At 40.7% G+C, this 20,742-nt stretch overlaps 1 protein-coding gene across 1 annotated transcript; it reads left to right on the top strand.

Moving 5' to 3' along the window:
* The first annotated feature begins 458 nt into the window (after positions 1-458).
* On the top strand, positions 459-20,145 carry SLC30A8 (solute carrier family 30 member 8). The gene is made up of 8 exons (XM_077785496.1): positions 459-538; positions 8,646-8,851; positions 12,675-12,821; positions 15,724-15,877; positions 16,393-16,573; positions 16,963-17,068; positions 18,660-18,794; positions 19,803-20,145. The coding sequence occupies exons 1-8, from the start codon at positions 459-461 to the stop codon at positions 19,946-19,948; spliced, it is 1,155 nt and encodes a 384-aa protein (XP_077641622.1). The 3' UTR covers positions 19,949-20,145.
* Positions 20,146-20,742: the final 597 nt, after the last annotated feature.

The raw sequence follows: 20,742 nt of genomic DNA, 5'->3' as shown, positions 1-20,742 counted from the left end.
AAGGCAAACAGGGTTTGGCTGTTTCCAGGCAGAGCAGGCTGTTTTAATGACCTCGGTTCTCTCTCAGTGCATCCACGCGAGCTCCTTTGTGCACATCGTGTGTGCTCTGCTGGGCTGGACCCTGGGAGAGCACACACCCCCCGCGTGACCAAAGAGCACATCCACCATCAAACATGGGAGGAAAACAACAAAAACAGGGAGGGAGGCCCGAAGTCTCCAATCTGACATGCTCAGCAAGTTACTGGTTGGCATGGTAGTGACGCCACCAGCACTAGGAAAGAAGCTTTCCCTTGCAGTTTCTCTCAGGTTTATTGAGAAGATTATAAAAAAATTTTCATTTTAAAATATTTGGAAGAGACTTCTGCATAAGTCAAGAGGACATTTATGCCCATATTGCTTCAGATAGTGAAAAGAGAGTTTAAAGGGAAAAACCAAGCAAAATCCCATTGACTTTCTTCATGGCTACTGAAAAGGGTCTTGAAAGAACTTGTCTTGTGGGCGAGAGGGACATCAAGAAGTATTCGTTGGCCCTAGACAGGTAACACAACTCTTTGTTTCCTTCACTAACATTTCTGTGTCAGAGCAATGTGAGATCACCAATCTGCCAACCAGCTGCAGGAGTCAAAGTCTGGGGAGTTTCACTGTGCATACATTCTACTACTTTCAAAATGTTTTGTTCAATTTTTTCCTTCCCAAACTTTCTTATTAGATATTTGAAGCATTTACTAGACAGCAGTCTGATGTGTCTGTGTCTGTGATGGATTGAACCAATCAACTATTGAAGCAAGTGTCTCTTGCTATGTATTTTATAAGCTTAGTAGATTTATTGTAGGATGCAAAACCTCATGAATTATGCTGCAATTTTAGGCTGAATTATAATTGTGCTATTGACACCATGTCTGGCTCAAGGCTCCTTCATGCTTGAATGTCTAAATTATCTGTTTGATTTGAAAAAAAGGCAATGCTTTATTCTTGTGGATAGTCTGTTTGGATTAGAGTTAATGTACCTCTTTTATGCTAGAGGTCCAGTGAGCAAATGTTTGCTTGAGTGAGGAAAGATCCTCTGAAAACATGAGATACTATAGATGGGGTTAAAAAGATGAGTATAAATGTCTATCACAAAATAGTTTTGCAGTTTAACCTTTTTTCATTCTTCCTCTTGACTCAGACTAGCAAGTATTTTTAAAAGAAAATAGCTGTTCAGTTGCAGCTTAGCACCTCTTGACATTTCCATTATCTCATTGGTTTTCAGGTTATTTATTGCTTGGCTCTCTTAAAACATGGGACAGAAACTTGGCGTAAACACTGTCATTTCAAATGGAAATCTGTCTCTTCATGTTCTTATACTGGGGTCAGTGCCATCATATTTTAGTCATTTGAAAGTCTGGGTTATTATTCAAATATTATTACATGGCTCCATAAATATAGATGGCACTATATGACTTCTGTGGTAATATTTATATTTCAGAAAGATCCCATATGATTCTGCAGTTCACTTTAGTTATTGAAGACACTCAGTGTTTTTTTGAAAGTTTGCGATTTTGTGAACACAGCTTCAGTGCTTGAGGTCCTTTGGCCCCTTGCAACCTCTGGACACAAAGGACAACACTGGGCAAACCCATTATATGGTCCCTTGAGATAGGGGCAGTTGTTGGGCTGCCTTGTGAGGAAGCATTTTTTGTGAGGAAGCATTTTTTTCCCCTGGATCACTGGTAATGGGGAATATCCCTGCTAAGCAGAAGAATAGGATACACACTGGGGGCAAGAATCCCTGGCAGCTGATCCTCCCATCTGAGACCTGACACACCTTCTAGAGTAAATTTTTTTCTGATAATTATTTATTAATTTAGGATTGAAATTAGTTGGGGTGAATTGCTGCAGCAATTGCAATTGTTGGACTGATGCTGCAGCTACATGCAATAGCCCCTGTGCTGGAGGGCTGGTCCCAGAGGGCTCCACAGTGGTGGTCCTGAGGTGGCCGAATGACAGAGGTGGTAGCACAGCTCTCCAAAATGAAGAGGACTTGTCACCCAGCTATGTGGCTTTTGTGCTGCTTCTCCATTTTGCTTTTTCTGCCAGGTGAAATTTGATTAACTGCACAATTTAATTACTCTTTTCCAGAAATAACCAGAAACGGGGCCTGAGAGCTAAAGTCTTCCTCCTGTTGGAAAGAGCTGGTAACAGAGGGAAAGCCCTTGCCCTGCTTCCCACTGCACCCAGCAGCTTGGGGTGCCAGCCCAGCGGCCCAGGTACCAGCCCGTGAGGGGATGCAGCCCCCTGGGCCTGGGCTCACAGAGCAGCTGCCTTAAGCCAACAGCAGCAAGAGGCTAATCTTAGCCTTTGGTATAAATTACCACACTTTTCTGTCCCCCATGTGTAGCCTTAATGAGCAGCTCTAATGCTTTCAACAGAATTTATTTTGCACACAGATTGCCTATTTCCTTGACATCCCCCAGCCTCTTTCTTTTTAATAAATGCCATCATTATATAGTTTTATCAATACAGTTTTATCTTGACCATGTGAGTAGGAGGCCTGAAAGCTGACCCCTTTCCCTGCCCTCGGGGTGGTGGAGGAGAGTGTTTTGCACATGCAAGACCTGTCTGTTGTCACTAGATAGTTTGGATGTATTAAGGCTTCCAATGTCAAACTTGAAATGCTTAAAAGGGAGTGGGCTTCAACTGAGCCCTTTGAAAGTCAGATCAGTTGTAGGTTTATAGTACAATTCACATTGGGAGGGACTTTAAGAATGTCTCTGGGCCAACTAAGAGATTGAATAATGTTGCTCAGGGCTGTCTCCAGTCTAGTCTTGAAAAAAATCTCTGTGGATAGACACTCCACAACCTTTCTGGGCAATCTGCTTCAATAGGGAATTAATTTCATAATATTTTTTTCCCCCTTATATTCAACTGGAACTTGTTTCAATTTATGACCAATGACCTCATCCTTCCTCATGTAAAGCAATAAAGCTCCATCTTCTCAATAGCCTCCTCAAGAATATTGGCAGGTTGCATCTAGGTGCTCACAAAAAGTCCAGTCCCCCCAGAAGTACTCCAGCCTTTAATCATCCTGGTCACCCTCTGCTGAACCTGCACTGATTTACTGATCCTTCCTGAGCTAAGGACCCCAAAGCTGGACACAATATTGTAGATACAGTCTCACAAATCTGTCTGTTCCCTGTGCAGGACTTCGTATTTGTTCTTCTGAAATTAGGTGGCTCCTGTAGACCTCTTTCTCCAGACTCCTTAAGGCAGCCTTGCCCTCCAACCCATCAGCTGCACCTCCAGGTTGGCATCATCTGCCAATGTGATCGGGGTGCCCTATGCCTCCTCCTCCAGGTAACAGAGGGAGGCATTGCAGAGGATGGGTCTCAGGACAGGACACCACTTCCCATCAGACCTGAGGAAGGTGATGAACCATAATGGTTACAGGCTCTGAAGCTGAGCACTCAGAACCTCCCACTTCATACAAAATATGTTGTCCGTAAATCATACATCATCTGTTTTTAAATTAGGTGTGAACTAGGTCTCTGAGATAGTTTTGTTTGGTCTTTTCACAGTCAATGCTGGTATTAAAAGAGAATAAGTTTTTCTAACTATTAATCATTTATATTCTATTTTTTTTTCTATTTGTTATCACCTATATAGTGATCTAGATAACCCTTTATCACAATCTAGGTAATGGCTTGACCAAATTCCTCAGCTTTCCATGAATGAAGACAGGCAAGAGTATTTTTAATTCTTTCTGGCGACAGATCACTGTAAATTGACCAGAAATACTCAATATCCCACTTCATAAATCAGTGGATTTGCATCTGATTGTGCCAGCTATGATATAAGCTAGATTTTGGGTTGATCCAGGTTGGATTTCTTATTATGTTCTTTATATTGAGACTTTGAATACCATCACACAAGTGAAACTCAAGGCTTTAAGTCTCAAAGTTTTGGTTTTTATTTTATCTCTGAGACAAGAGACAAGGCAGGGAAAAACCCAGCAGTGGGCAATGCTGATAGCAGGAATGTTGTGTGGAAATGTTGGGATTTGTCTTCATGCGAAAGTTTTTAACACAGAACATTTATCTGTAGATATTCTTGTCTATGGGCCTTAGACTCCCAACTGGTTCCTGTCTGCCAGGCTCAAACCAGCAAGCAAAAAGTTTGAAGGAAACCTGGGAGATGATTTCTTCAGGTGACAAGTGATTTTTTTAGCAAGTACATAAGTAATATTTTGTTCTTTTTCTCCTTTCCTGCAGGTGATACGAAAACTCTTACAAGCTCAAAGAGTCCTCATTAAATATAGTCTTTCCACCACTCCTTATCCTTTACAGAATCAGTGCTCAGGAGGATGGTGGGTGCTTCTTGTGATCTCTGGACTGTTTTAGCTGAGAGGCCTGTGATTGTCTCCTTTGCACTGGCTTGCCAGCTGGCCCAGTAGCACACAGTAACTTATCAGACTCAGCAAACTCATACCTGTTGCCTTTGCCCCCCTGCAGATGACACTAGGACCCCGCAGAATGGATTGTGTCTTCCCAGTACTGGCCATATGCCATCTCCCTTATGCCCAGTTCAGTTTTGCCCAGAAAGAAAATTAGAACCAAGGTAGTAAGTTATATGAAACAGAAATTAAATAGCTAGGGCATTAGCTAAGAAAATTGAGGGTTCAGAGGTATAACAATGATACATAAAATCATGAGTGATGTGAAGCAGGTAAACAGGGAATAGTCAGTCATTTCTAACAGTATTAGAACTAATTAAAATAGCAGGCAGACAGCTCCAAAGTGACAAAAGACACATTATTTTTACACACATCTTAATTAAATTGTGGAACTTGATACTTTTAAGTCAGCTGGGTTTGTAGAATAGGGATCTGTGAAGAGATGTTGGACAGGAGCTCTGGTTCAGAACTGGGGAGCAGTAACTCTCTGGGAATGTTCCTCTTTGGTACTTTGACCTTATGTATTCCTTCATGCTCATGACAGAATTTGGATACTTGGCTACATTCACTTCTGGTCTGTCTCCAGGCAGTAATTGTTATAGTGTTATGTAGAAGGAAAACTCTTGACAATACATTTACGCATACAGGGCCAGGCCCTCAAAATGAGGCCAAATTGGGTAACTGAGGCATGAATTCCAATCTACTGGACATCTAAATGTATGCAAACATATAAATATTTGCCTTTATTTTGTGCCCACAGTAAGGAAAAGGAGAAACTGGGCAGCCAGGTTATTAACAGGGTCTTAAATACCTTGAAAATATTCAAGATTGGTACATCAATTGAAATCAGAATGGTGCCAGCACAAGGGAGGGACAATGGCTTTGATAAATTTTTCTCTGAAGGTAGTTTCATTATCCTTTCAGGCACCAGAAAATTACTATTTTCCCTCATGAAGGAGATGATCTCCTGTGGAAAGCACAGTGATTCCACATTTTCCTCTTGTGACGGGGGAACTCATAATGGTCTAGGAGGATAGCAATTATTCCCACAAGCCTGCAGATCAAGGCACCCGGCAGATCAAGTGAAAATAAACAGAAAGGAAGTTGTAATAAAAAGCTAATGATTTGTGTGAAATCTGCAATATGTATTAATATTTTCTGCTTCCTCCCTCCAGGCATGACTCAGTAGGAGCCTTTCAGTGACATTCCCCTGACTATCTTTTTTACAAAGGAAAGAGAATTTGAAATGGAGAAAAGATTATTTTTTAATCAGTAACTCTGCAATATGCTGGCACAGAGACCTGAAGCTCAAAGACTACATCTTGCTCTAAAATACTATGAAGGAGTTTCTGGTCTAACAGAACTGATCTTTGCACCTTAAGCTTTTGATTCACACTTTTAGAAAACTGCCTCTTAGATTCTTAGATTCTTTTAATTAGTGGCAGGCAGCTTTTGAAAGAGAAAGATAATGGTTACATAGAGGAGCTGGCAGGAGTTTTCCCAACTCATCAGGCCAGATGCTGTTCTGCAAGTTCAAAGGGAGCAGTGAATGCTTGCCACCTCTGGCAACCGGGGCACTTTTATTTAGGTACCCTTTAGACAGAAGAATGTGGCATTTGTGGTTTTATACTCTCTCTGTTTGCTTTTGCATCTGTCCAGCAAGGTCTGCGGACAGAGCTTTCCTGCCCCTCAGTGATGTCCTGAGGCTTTGTTAGTTGACAGAGAGACTGAAAGACAAAAACCAAAAGAGAGTGAGATCATAGAGCGACCTATTTTGTTAACAACAAGGAAAGGACTTGGTGGCTCAGAATATGCAGTGGTAATTTTGGCATTCCTGCCTAAGAGGCTGTTGAGCTGATCGTGACTCATGTCATTAAGATGATTTTAATGTTCAATGCCAGCTGATGAAAATCGAGGTAAGGGAAAATTAAATTTACATGCAAACGATAGAAAAGCATTGGAAGATAACTCCTGAGAGAGATCGTGAGAAAGAAAATCTTGCCTGCCCTGATCTCCAGGGGAGAGTGAGAAAACTACAGCATTTTATTCAGCCATCTGGAAGGAATTAATTTGTGGTGTCTAATTCATCAGTAAAATATTGTACAAAACTGACACAGTACACATAAGGAACCCGATAAATGTAAAACTAAAGGTCTAGAGAAGGACTGGCTGGTGGGGACCCAGCTGCCAGATGGGCAGCCCATTCCCTAGACAGGCCAACTCCTATTTATTTGTTGTTGTGAGGAAAATAAAGGAAAATGCTGACAAAAGGACTAAGCAAACTCACTGTCTCCAAGCATCAGACATGACATCTGACCAGTTGCTTGTTCACACAAGCTCCTCACATACAGGGGGAATCAGTCACCTTGACTGAGCAAACAGAGACCACATGCTAACCTGGCTGGGAAACAGGCTGACTCAGGGGAACATCACACCCTTGGAACATCTCAATATTTACAGAACCAAATCCACATTGATAATCTACACTTGCAGGGCTTGACTGCCAAGGTGGGTCATCTCTTCTTTCATCAGTACCTCTGGGATGTTGATGAATATAAAAAGCCAAGACATCAGCTCTGCAGGTGCCTTTGCCTCTTGCCCACCAGTGTGGGGCATCCGGCAGAACTTCAAACCTGCTGAGCAGCTGCAGCCCCCTCAGGCCACCCAAAAAGGCAGCTGGAAAAAGCTTGTGATTTCCGTACAGGTTTTTTTCTGGACATTGACTACTGCAGGTTGGCAGCCACCAGCTGATTTCTTTCCAGTGAGATTTTAGGCATCTTGACACTTCTATAAACTAGGCAGAAACACTACAGAAAGTCACCAGGATTCATGTTACTTCCTGGAATAAAGGTTTTCTTCAGCTGAAGAAACCTAGTCCCAGAGGAAAGTCTGAAGTCAAAATGGGGAAAAGCCACTGTTATTACTGGGGCAACTAAGCCCAGTCTCACATACTGCCCCGGGCTAATTTCAGGCTTGGGAAAAAAGCAGTGGAGTTTGCTGTGTTCCTGGGTAGCCCCTGCACACACAGACCTCAAACAGCTGCAACACGTGGTTATAGGGACAGTGTGTGTGCATCATGGCAGAATTCATCTCCTGGGGACTCATCACACTAGGAGTAGCTCTGGCAACAAATGTTGTATTGGGAGAGACAGAATGGTTTTAAGTACCCCTAGGAGAGGGTTTAGAGAGTGTTTGTGCAATCTAGGCTCTTTTCTGTTGAGAGATAAGGAGAAGGGAATATCCTTGCTCAGCAAACCACCTTGGGGCCTCCCAGGGGGAATGTCTTGGTTGTTCTATTGAGTGCACCAAACATTGTGGGCATCCAGGAGCCTCCAGAGCTTCCATGCAATGAGCTTGGCCCCAGACCACTCTACCCCCACCCTGTGTTTTCTGTGCAGGAACATGGAGAGGCACAATACTGAGGTTTTATGGCAGAGCAGACTTGGCTGAAAAATCACTTTGTAATGGAGAAATGCTCAAAGAGCCACTTCTGCTGGACTTCTCACCTTACCATGACCTCAGTGGCATGAAGGCTTCTACATGTACTATGGGTTATATGTACTATGGAGAATTGATTTCTTTGATTTTTGAATACCTTTGAGATTTTTTTGCTAATATTTTCTATGCTCAGGCTCTATGCTGAGCTGGAATTTCTCTATTTCTATGCTGGAATATTGGTAGATTTTGTACATATTCAGAAATTTAAGATTAAATAGTTCTGTTAAGATAAAATAAAGAAAGGGGACAAATATCTTTAGCCGATTATATTTAAGAAAAAGAAGTTTGGAGTGTTTTTTTGCCTAGTCTTCCTGACAAAGCTGTTCAGAATAAAATCCTGATTTTTTTAGTAGAATTTTCTCCATATTATGCTGAACCTGGTAGCTATTTGCATGAGGTACAATTTTTTTAAAGTCATGTGGTGTGCATGAGATACACAGCCTAGGAAGGCCACCCTGTGCTTCATAAACTGCTAAATGATGTAGGAGAGCCCAAAGAGCTGGGAAACACAGCCAGAACACTCGTTTCATGTGCAGCTCCCTCCCACAGAGCCTTGCTTGTGCCAGCAAGCCTCTTCTATGACCTGCTCTGCTGTTCCCAATGCTGCTTTTACCCTTTGAAAGCATTAATTACATTGTTTCTGGGGCTGTAGGGCCAGACACCTGAATAGCCGGGGCTTTTCTTTTTTAACCTTGTATTTCTTTCTATCCCAAAGGATGAGCTGCCTTCAGAAGAATCCAAATGAAGAGAGGCAGCAGCAGGAAGCAGAAGTTACAGGAGCTAATCCAGCATATCACTGTCACAGCTACTCACAGGCCTGTGAGAACAGGAAGAGGGAGCAGCATCAAGCCAGGAGGAAGCTCTGTGTAGCATCAGTAATTTGCACCTTCTTCATGATTGCTGAGATAACAGGGAAGTATTGTTCAAAAAGAGCCCAGTCTGGTGCCCAGCACAGCCACATTCTTGCCTTGAGTGCACTCTGACTGCAGGGACCATGCTGACATGGGTGAACCCATCCAGCATTAAATAACTCTACTTTGTCCCCAGTCATTAAAGAACTGGGGGGAGGAGAGGGTTTAGGTGAAATTATAAAAATATTTTCATATATTCATTCAAGGATTGCATCTGGTAGGAATACAAAGATCAATAAATGGTCTGAACTGTTCTTCCAGGTCTTTAAGCTTGACTGATGCATGTTTTAGCATCACAAAGGTTTTCTAATAAATTGAGTTACATTCTTTTTAAAAGATTAAAAGATTTTGCATATTTATCCAGGCCAATGAGACCTCAGCACTGATAGAGGCTGCTAGCAGTAGGATCTGAAAATAAAGGCAAGAGTCTTTTCAAAATCCAGGGAAATCCAGGGCCAGATTCACCATCAGTTTTTCTACAGCTAAGTCAATGTATTTATATCAGGGCATGTTTATCTTTTAAACTGGCCTGCTGCTGTGTCTCTAGATCAATGGAAGATTACTCCCATCCCTAATTAGCTTTCACTTCTGGAGCCACCTTACAACATCCAATAGAAGTATTTGGGTTTCTTATAGAATATTTGCTTTCATTTTGTCTCACTGCCCTGCTCTTCCCGTGGATTCTGTGATATCTATATCTACCTGATAGTTCCTGGCTCTTTAATTTGCCCTTCTCTGCAGTGAGCTGAGGTAAGGGAAGGCATGGGGAATCCCACAGACTTTTGCCATGTGTGTTCCAGCTGATGTAACAAAAATCAGCCAGGAAGGCTTCTGAAACCCATATTTTCCCAGCTCAGACATCTCTGGAGCCCCAAGGAAATTAAACAGAAAGGCTTTGTCTTCCCTGCGAGTGAGAAGTAGAGGCACTGAAAGACTTGCTGCATTTCTGCCTTCTCCTCTGGCTGCCAAACCCAGCAGGGCCTTCTCTAACTCTTCCCTCCCATGCGCTCCCTCTGCATGAAGCGCTGTTGTTTGTAGGTCATGTGCATTTCCCCCATGAAAACCAGTGCATGCTGCTAATCCCCATGCAGTAATTTCCAGTGCCTGAAGTAATGCATTATTAACAAAACCATATAATCAGTAGGCTTAAGTTTGGTGAATGTGGCTGTGCTAGAGGGTAATTGGAAGGACAGATGATATGTTAACTAAATGTTTCATTTTGCTTAATGAATCATGCAGCTATTTTGCGGTGACAGTTTAAGTAACAGGCTTGAAGACCGTTTTGCTTCAGACCATTAAACTTTGACAAACCAGTTATTAACTGCGGTTACAGACAGCTCTCTGTGGAGATTTTTGTAATTATGAACCATACATTTAATATTTTTACTCATTAGGCAAGACTGCTGTGCCTGATGATTGACCATTGAGTGACTGAAAATTTCTACTGCTTGTGGTCTATAAATCTATAGACATCCATTATAGGGATTGGTAAGTCTTAAAGGCCACTTGTTGGGAGTATTGATAAAAAGCTGTAAAAGCCTATAACTATGACACTTATTTTATTCACGAACAAAAAGAGTATCTTCCCCTCCCCTCCTTGCCCTCTGAGGGCAAACAGCTTCCATGGGCATTATTCTGCTAAACAGAAGAAACAAAGCTGCATCCCTCTCAGAGAGGTTGAAAAGTTGTGCTTCTTTGAATGCCTAGATCTCTCCATGATATTTTTTCCCAAACTATCTGTGCTGGCCATTATTGCTTTCCCAAACAGGGCACTGCTGGTTGAGCCTGATACACCACCAACTCTCCTTGAAAGACAATTACCTTCTGTTCTTCTGAGACAGATCCATCACAATCTCCATAGACCTGGAGGTACCAATACAGTCTGGGCTCCAGTGTGGAGCCCAGATTCGAAAGTGATTTCCAATGATTTTTGGTGGTTAAGACCAAATGGATTTCCAAGCACTTCCACTTGGGCAGTAGATAGAAAGACAAACACTGCATGTGGTCTCATGTCAGAGAGAGACATAAAAACTTGATCAGTGAGACAAGTTGCTAAGTTAAGCAGACTGAGATCTCTGAAACTCACCCAAGCCATTATTTATGCCAGCAATACATAAAATAATAATTTGCAAACATTTTTCAAGGACAGCATGCTAGCAGCAAGCTTTTGAGATGCTGACCCACAGAACATGGAAATAGAGTATATAAAATGCAATATGGTTTTGCCCACAGCTTGTGACCTACATATTTGTTTGCTGAAAAATACCTGATGCCTGGGTTATTAACATCTGGCCACTGCCAGACAAACCTTCTTCCCCCTGCTAAGGAGAACCACCTCCCTCTTGAGATTACAGTTACCCTGAAAACACTGAGATGTGCCATGACCAAAAAGTATCTGTGCATTTACACTTGAGCATGTGCTGGGAAATACTTATTCTGATGAATTTTTCATTTTACCACAAGGAATGAGGTGCCCCCAGATTCTGCAGCTACGCTTTCTCCCTTTTTGGAAGTATCTTTGAACAAAATTCTGCATTGAGAAAACTTATGGTGATAGGTATTCTAATCTAAAATATGCATACAGAAGGAAATTAAACAGACAGTCCATCCTGCTGGCATGAAAATGCTCCAACAATAAGGAAAAAAGAGATATATCTACATGTCCTTTTGGCAGTGGTATGCTGCCAAAGATATGAATGAGGCATTTTATTATGTTTTTCAGGATTCATTAATTATCACACAGGTTGTGGTCAGGAGAAACGAGTGAGCTGAAATTAATTAAATTACTAAAGAATGGAAATGCTTTGTCAAATGCAGAAACTAGGTGTTTTGGCTCTGTTATTTCATATTTCTACTTTTCTACATTTTTGCTTTGATGAAAAGATTTACTTGCTGTAATGTGTTGGAAGGACAGTGTCCTGCCTGGGATCCTTGTCTTCGGCAGCCACCAGGAGCTGGGACAGTTTAATGCAAACTTTTAGTTTATTTGGATTTGCCTTTAGTCCTAAGATAGGGCTAGAAGAATTTGGCAAAATAATGATATTTGGCTTACAGAGTATAAGAAATGTGAATTAAAATAACCCAAAATTATTTTAATTTGGTGGGTTTTTCCTTAAGAATCCACATAAATCCAAACTCCCACAGAGTAAAATAATATTCAGCCACATTTTTTGAGCTCTAGAAGGAAAGTTAAGTAATGCATTACAGATTCAAAATGATAGATTGGTCATGAGAACAGAACATTTTTCTCTGTGCTCTCACTAAAATAGTTGATTGCTTATCACAGTCCTTCTACTGGGATCTTTCTATGTATTCCTGTTTTAGTGTTGCCTGTGACAAATAAACAGTCAGGCAGCAGGAAGAACATGCATATTTTCCTGTAACAAATAGGAAATTAATCCCATAAGCTAGGTCTCTGAACTGTTGTACATACATAAAAATATCTGTGTTCTGTGAAAAGATAGTGGGAGGATACTGGAAATGTGATTCCTAACATGGAATTTCACAAAAATATGGCTTTCACAAAAAAAAAAAAATCTGATATTAAAATAGACAAATGGTACAACAGTAATATAAGTACAGAACTAATGTATCACAACTCTTATTGTTCTTAGGTGTCTAACTAAAAAATTTGCTTTATGTATTTTTATTAATTCATCCCTTTCGCTGCGTGAATGAGGTACAAAATGAAATATCTTTGAAGAGGTTTGGGTCTTGTATATGATGACTGAAAATTGAGTGTTCCCTTTGATTCTCAGCAAAACAGGTCTTGAGTTTGGTCTGGTTGGCTCAACCTTCCGAGCAGAGCCGTGACCCGGGCGGGTGTTTCACAGGTGGGCGGATCGCCGGGAGCCTGGCGGTGGTCAGCGACGCCGCGCACATCCTGGTGGACCTGGCAAGCTTCCTGATCAGCCTCTTCTCACTGTGGCTCTCCTCCAAACCTCCTACCAAACAGTTCACTTTTGGGTGGCACCGAGCAGGTAGCAAACATGTCACATCATGAGCATGTGGAATGGGAAAAGGAAGTTATCACAGCAGGGGCTGGAGAACAAGCTGATGTCCAGCACAGGTCTGCAGGCATTTAGAGACAGTGCACTAATGCTCCCACAGCTCTCAGGACATGAAACACAATAAAACAGTGAATTTCAAAGAAGTAAAGAGTCACCTCATCTACAAGCATGTCTTTCAGTTTGTTATTTACAATAGTTTTGGGCTGGTGCTAGCTTTGGTTGAAATAACAGCAACTTCTCTCAGACTTGAGTGTGTGGAGGACTGAGCTCTCAACTTGTTATGAAACAAGTTTCTATAAAAGCAACAATAACCATAAAAATTAGGGTTTGCTCCATTTCTAAAGCAAATTATTAAATTATTTTTAGAAGTCCACAATGTTACATTTGTAGAAAAGTAGATCCTTTAACATTTACCCTTTTCTAGCTTCTTTCATATCTCTTTATCACTGTTGGTTTTTATCAGATGCAAATAGGTTTTTAAAATACTCTGTCCTCAACCTAAAACAACCGTTTTACAGATGATACCTAATATCAAAAGCCTGACAATCAAACACAAGTGTTTCCACAAAAGACAAGACACTAGCAAAATACTAACAGTGAGAATAATTTTCTGGGATTATGAGTCTGTTCAAGATTTAGACACCTAAATATCAATGCCTACATGCACATGAGCACCTTTAAGCACAGGGTCCAAGTCTCTGATATATTCAACAGAAATCTTGACTCCATTTAGCCTCCTAAACATGGAAGTTCAGCGGTACAACCCTAGGATGTCAGAGGCTTGTGCATGGGAATGGCAGCCCTTGCACAAGACCTGTAGGAACCTGCACAAGGTGCCAAGCACAAAATCAGGGCCTGTCAAATATGACCAGACACTCACAGCTAAGAAACCAGTAAGTGATCCCAGTCAGCCAGTGAAGAAGGGAACTGTGTCAGTCATCATTAATTTGATGTCCACTGTCCACAGAGGAGGCTTAGACACTTAGGTAATGCCTACAGGAAGGCAATTTAGTTGTCTCTGTCTGAAAGTAAGTCTCATGTTGGATGTCTCAGGGTTCAGTTTTGTTGCTTATATGTAAATTATTTGTGCCATTTGAAATCCAGTTGCCACTCTGGAAGTCAATTACACACCTTATGTCAAGCCACACATGGAGGTGTTAGTGTACCTCAAGCTTAATAGAAAAGCTGAGGGCAGTCAGGTGGCAATGTCACTCTTTGCTGACTACCAAGGTGTTGCAGGTGCAGCCCTCCTTGATACTGGAGGATGTTTCTTCACTGCTTCTCTCAGACATAGATACTGTAATGAAAAGACTCTTTATGGCAGTGCTCAGCTTTAGCCATCTGAATGCCTCCTGCCCTCCATGCCAAAGAAGTGCAGCTACTTCCATAAACACAGAAACACAATATTGAATGATTGGTAGTGTGAGCCAAACTATTTTCAGATACAAAACTTCTCTTGCACCTTAATTTTCTCAGCTGTACTCAGATTCCCACGCAATTCTACACTATTTTTTGCTGTGCTCTGTTAGTGCTAGAAGTTACAAAAAAAAGTAACTGAGAACATCTCAAGTGAAGTCTTAATGCTGCTGAACTGATCTGCCAGCTTAACTAAACTTTTGCCAAGATACTCCATTAAAAATTAATATGTAAAGATGACCACTAACATGTCCTGTTATTGAAGATATACATAAATCCACAGAGGTGGATACAGGTGCTCGCAAGAGCTCTTGGCTACTTTCATGCACTGCCATCAACACCTTCAGCTGGGCCAAGGTTACAGAGGTTCAACCTGCAACTTGAGGAAAAAAATTGTAGGATATATGTTTGCTTCTATTTACTTTTAAGCAAAACTAGATTCCCCTGTTGGTGCACTTTGATTTATTATTTTCCAGTTTTAGGCAAAACAGTTATTTGATAAGCTTTTGCAGCCTGCAAAAGAGGGAATCCCCATAAAATTATAAAAAAAATCATAAGCTGTTTTAATGGATTGTAAGTGGAGGTCTGTGCAAATGCTTTATGGCTGTCTACTGCCTTTCACTTTAATATGAGCTTGCATTTTCTTTGGTATTGTCTCAGTTGTGCTCATTTACCCATTCAAGTCACATGGCAATTACTAGTCTCATATCCTATTAAAAGCATGCTGCACGTTCATATGCACTTCCTTGGACCTCTCCTATAACAGTGCAATAAAAGCTGGCCTTGGGGACTGGATTTATTTGAGCCCAACTCAAAGCCAATAGAGACAAAATTAAATTTTGCTACCTCAGGGAAAAAATAACTTCTTTTGTTCTCATCACAGCTGGTGGCACCAAAATGACTTTGTGGCATTGGCAGAATGAGTTCTAGGATAAGTTTTGCTGACAGGACCTCGCTGGGAGCTGCTACTGTCTTTCTGAAATATGCAGTGGTGAGAGGTGTGCAGAAACAGGGGAGGCTGTGCCTCTCTCCTTCCTTCAAACCTCTGCTCATGTGATGAAAATAATCTTTCTGAGAGAGGTGGGCTGGTCTTTATGACTTTCACACCACAGTCAGGGCCAGGCAAACTGCTTTTCTTCCTCCCAGAAGTCCCCAAATGATCTTTTACATATCTCCAATTTCTTAGAATGTTGCATGAACTCAGCACTGGAAAGGGGACAAAAGCTGGAGCAGGTAGAACAGGGTTAGGCCACCACATGCACAAGGCTGCCACTGGAATTACTATGATCAGAAAGGAGGTTGGCACATTCTTTGTGAGCTTTAAGACTGCCAGGACACAAAAAGCAGCTCTCCTGGCTATAAAGCTCATACACCTGGAACCATTATCATCAACCTCTTAAAATGCTTTGCATTCCTATTCTGACTGTTAAAAGAAGATTTTTTTTTTCATTCCTAGAAATTCTGGGAGCTTTGATGTCTATGATAATAGTTTGGATGGTGACTGGTGTGTTGACATATTTGGCTTGCATGAGGCTGCTGCACCCAGATTACGATATTGATGCTACAGTGATGCTCATTACCTCTGCTTGTGCTGTGATCAGTAACATCCTGTAAGTTATTTTGTTCTCTCATATGACATTTGAACCTTGAACCTGCTGATTAATTCAATTTAAAAAAAACTATAGAGAGATAATGGCATCAAAAATATTAAGTATTTATGAGCTCTATGAGGATATGGAAAGGGGTCAAAAAGAGAGGTTCTGCTTCTCATTGGAAGTTGCAGTTGCTCTCCTCCTTTCTGTTAGCTGCCACACTGGGAAGGCAAATGAATCTACAAACCCCAGGAAAAGATTATTCTTCATCTCACTTTTTATTAAATGTCAGAATATTCAAGAACTCTATAGAAAATGAGGCCTCATTAATTATCCCATTCACAGGCTTTCTTGATTATGCAAATCACCAAAAACCTAGGAATTGTCTGATCAGCCACCTCTGCATTTCTACTTAATGTGTCAGATTTTACTGTTCAGCATTCAGAAGTCACAGGGGCGGTGATGTGTATGACCTCAGTGCTTTCAGAGATGCAGTACATCCTCTGATATTTGCAGTTTTACATCTCTTGCAGACTAAGCCTGATTCTGCACCAGACTGGCCACGGGCACAGCCATGGGGCACAAGCCATGTCAGCCCCTCTGGAGAAGCCAGCTCTGAGCAATGCCAGCCTGCAGGCAGCCTTTGTGCATACCATTGGAGATCTATTCCAGAGTATTAGTGTGCTAATTAGTGCACTTATCATCTTCTTTAAGGTTGGTTTTATTAGTTCATATGCCTGCCTTGTAATCAAGGGTAAGTGCTATTTTCACAGCGTTGTGACACTAGGTACTATGTAAATATTTCCTCTGTCTTAATCATACTCACTGTAATTGTATTAAAGAGAATTATTCTTGGGAACTGAAATAACTGTTGAGAGTGTAACCCTTGCTGTTTGCTGTTTCTACTGGATACTCTGGTGTCTCCCTGTCTTCATCTGTAGCACCTTCGTTCCCTTTACTGAGGCTCCCTAACAGGCAAAGGAGGCGAGCACACATTCTGAACTAGATGAATGGAATTTATTATTCTTTCATGCTAACTAATTAAAAATGACAATAACCAACAATAATGAAATTAACAACGTGGTCTGTTCATGTTTTTCTAGCCACAGTACAAAATAGCTGACCCAATCTGCACATTTGTGTTTTCCATCTTTGTTTTGGCCACTACCATCACGATTTTAAGGGATATTTTAACTATGCTAATGGAAGGTAGGATCTGGTTCTAAAATCAATACACTTGCATTTTGTTTTTTTCTGTTCCTTTCTCCATGATGCTTATATATGTTGGAAAAAAGTATAACAACATATTTATGATAGTCTCATGATTCTGATCACACTTTAAACCTAATTCTAATTTTAATAAAAATTGCTTTCTTCCATTACATTAAGTTTACACTTACGCCAGTTTTTGTAAAAACCTTTGTACTGGTATTTTGCTAATGAGCTCTGAATTGATTTTGTTTGCCATATGTGTAGCATTTCTTTCTATCACCTCTTTGGCATATGAGATGCCTACTTACCTTGTTAGTTGTGTATTTCCTTTACCCGTGTAAAATATAAGTCTTTGCCAAGAAAAGTGCTTTGGCTGTGCTTTGAACTGTGTCTGTGAAATAGGCTGAGTGCAAGAGACCGAAGTTTAAAAGATTTTTAGTTACATAAGTCCAGAAAAGCAAGCTGTTAAAGCTTTCCAGTTGTATTCCAGGGCATGGGAATAGACAATTCTCAGCACAGCAGCAGCAAGGAGAGCCAGGCTTAGCAATATTTAATCCTGTCAGCTATGGGCCTGAATATTTGATTTGCAAGGCCAAGTGACTTGAGCAGTCACAGATGCATGTTTTTGCCTTACTCACGTTGAATAATATAATGCAACCTCTTTCTCAGCTGTGAAGACATGAGGATTAAAGGGAAAAGTAGCTCTAAAAGTGCAAGTTTTGAATGGGTATTCAGTGTGACTGCCTGCATGGCTATTTCTTCTCTCTTTCACTTGCACCTACTGCTGTTTCAAGAAATAAAATATCTGTTAAAAAAATAAATATCTGTTATAAAATACTGTTATAGTAGTTTAATTCAGGTGTTGGTTTGCTTTCAGTGATTGTAAGACAGAGATACTTCCATGTAGAAGTGTACTTAGGCAAGAATATGGCAACTGACTGTATTTTGGCTGCCAAAATAGCAGATCTCTTGGTTACTAGGGGAAAAAAAAAAATCAAGCTACCAGGAAGGAGGTGCAACCCCTGACACTCAGGAGTCTCTTCATAAAGCAGTGACTCCCTGCTTCTGTAAGCAGTGCTGACATGCCAAAGTCACCAATGCTCTGTTCCCCTCTGCACCAAGCCCACTGTCCTCCTGGGGAACACTCTGGGGAGTGTCCTATCTCCTAAGCAGAATATTCTGCCCAGAATTTTCTGAAAAGAAATTGGATGCTGGAGCTGCTGTTTCACTTTACTGATCCAAGTGGAGGATGATGAGTTCATGCTGTTCACGTAGGCACAGAGATGCACTCACAACAGATGGTGCAAAACTACGACAGATCTGGCTAAACAGCTCACTACCCTTTGTAAACTGGACATTCAGTCTGTCCCCTAAAACATGCATGAGTCTCACCCTTCCATGGAGAAGTTCAAAACAAGGGTTTTGATTATATAGCACAGTGAACTCTGAAATAGATGGGCTTTCCAAAGCATTGAATACTTTTATAAAAATTATCTAAGTGAATAAAGGTTCATGATTCATTTTCTTCCATTGATCACAATTCGTATCCCTTAAAAATATTGTTTTTCCATCAATTTTTCCTTTTCAGGAACATCAAAAGGATTTGCTTATGATGCTGTAAAAGCAAGAATTTTAACAGTTGAAAAAGTGGAGTCTGTTCACGACCTTCATCTTTGGTCTCTGACAATGAATCAAACTGCTCTCTCTGCTCACATTGCCACAGGTCAGTAAATTTCTGTAAGCAGGGAGTAACTATTCAGCTGCTGTCTAGTAAAGGTCAGTCTTTTTGATTTAGATTAAGATGACTGTATATCTATTACTTGTTAAAAAAAGTCGTCATAATTTTGTTGGAAAAATAAAATCAACAACAATAACAAATAAAGCTCTGAGATCCTCTCCCAGAAATCTTGTCTAAACAAAAGGGACCTCTACTTAGCCCAAAACTTGAAAACTGCAGAGGTTGTAGGATAACAAAGTAAATGACAAGGTATTTGAAATAAATTAAAAGAAGTAGATTCAAACCGGATTTTTATCACAATTTTGTCAAACTTGAAAACTGTTGATCTATACGAGAATTTCTTACAGGGCCAAGATGCATTCCTGATGTGTCTCCAGAAGTAAAACAATCTTTAAAAATAAATGAAGTTTAGAGGTAGCTGCAGTTCATCTTTTAGAATATTATTTTAAATTGTAGTTCTTATCCTGGTTGACAAACTGTCCACTACGCAGGTCAATTTTCTTATCTGTTTGTCAGCTTTTTATGTATTAAGAAAAAACAGCCAGCTGTGTTTGGCCATGGTCAGGGCTAGAGGTGAAATCCTCCAAGGAGTCCCCACTTTCCAAAAACAGAGGGTCTATCAGACACCCAAATCACTTGGCAATGCTGCTGCTCCCTGACTGGATGAACTAATCTTTATTAAGTATTTCTGCTTTCCTCCAGTCTCCTGCCAAATTGAATTTCTGTGGTGATTATTTAACTTAGCTTAACTCTTGCCAAAGTTGCATATTCCAACCACATTTGAATGAACAAAGGTTTGCTGACATGGGGGTTCCTGAAAAGAGGATAAAAAGGACAAGAAACACTTTTCAAACAAACTTCATGTAAAAAGTTTCTATCCTAGAAATACACAATATCTATATTAGATATCAATGTCTATATTAGAAGTATACAATACTTTAAAGTACTATCAAAATATATGTGTTTTGATTACTTTCTGCTTGCTATCTGTAGCAGACTCAACAGACAGCCAGAAGATTTTGAGAGATGTTACCCAAGCCCTCTTTGAGCACTACAGCTTCCACTCCATCACCATTCAGATTGAATCAGGAGAGGACCAGAAACCAGACTGTGTCTTCTGCCAAGAGCCCAGGGATTAAAGGGAGCAGTGTGCTATGCCAAATAACCATCACCCCTCTTACAGGTCAATGGAGACTGTATGTGCTGGTTGGATGTAATTGATTAACAACAAATGGTAATTAGCTGACATAACAAGCCCTGCCATTGCAAGCAGAGCATGGGCCTTTCTTTGTTGGTATCATCTACAATGAGAGAACAAGTATTAAATCCAGCCATTTCCTAGATTGCTTGTCCATCAGTTGTTTCTTTCAATTACAAGAGAAATGTCAAAATTACTCTTGACTATACCAGCAGATTGGCAGTAAAGCAACATTTAGAGTGCCTGTCTGTAATTACAGGTAACAAAAAACTAATCAACCTTCAAATTACCAATAGACAAATTATCACAGGTATAATGAAATGTGAGTTTGGTGTTAGCAAACTCAGCACTCATTCAGGATGCAAGAGAAAATTTTAATTACTACAAGAGTTGAAGAAATCTGGGGAAGAAAGTGATGATGTTTTCCCTGCATTTTGGCAGACAGTCCTCTTCCTGCCTACTAAGGGAAGTATCAAATAGGTACCATGGATCGCAAGAGAATGGCTCACAAGTGTTCATTCCATTCATATATGGCAAACAGCTCTTTGTTTTTTAGCTAGCACTATTTATGTTTCAGCTAGCCTTCAAGCTCTTTTCTGCCAGGCATGAGCCTGAACTATTAACCCATATCTTGAATAGTGCTGCACCATGATAAGTTATGAGAGAAAATTTAAGGATTTCTGTGCGTCCTTGTCACAAGGTACCCCTGAGTCATGACCATAAAACACATCAGGT

Source organism: Lonchura striata, chromosome 1 (genome assembly GCF_046129695.1).
Source record: "Lonchura striata isolate bLonStr1 chromosome 1, bLonStr1.mat, whole genome shotgun sequence".
NCBI classification, from domain to species: Eukaryota; Metazoa; Chordata; class Aves; order Passeriformes; family Estrildidae; genus Lonchura; species Lonchura striata.
Note: the sequence above shows the minus strand (reverse complement) of the source record. Positions and strands in the feature narration are given on the sequence as shown.

Coding starts and splice junctions, on each gene's coding strand:
- SLC30A8 (XM_077785496.1), top strand. CDS start 459: ATGGCTACTGAAAAGGGTCTTGAAAGAACTTGTCTTGTGGGCGAGAGG. Junction 16,574..16,962: donor CACTTATCATCTTCTTTAAG/GTTGGTTTTATT, acceptor ATGTTTTTCTAG/CCACAGTACAAAATAGCTGA. Junction 17,069..18,659: donor TTTAACTATGCTAATGGAAG/GTAGGATCTGGT, acceptor TTTCCTTTTCAG/GAACATCAAAAGGATTTGCT.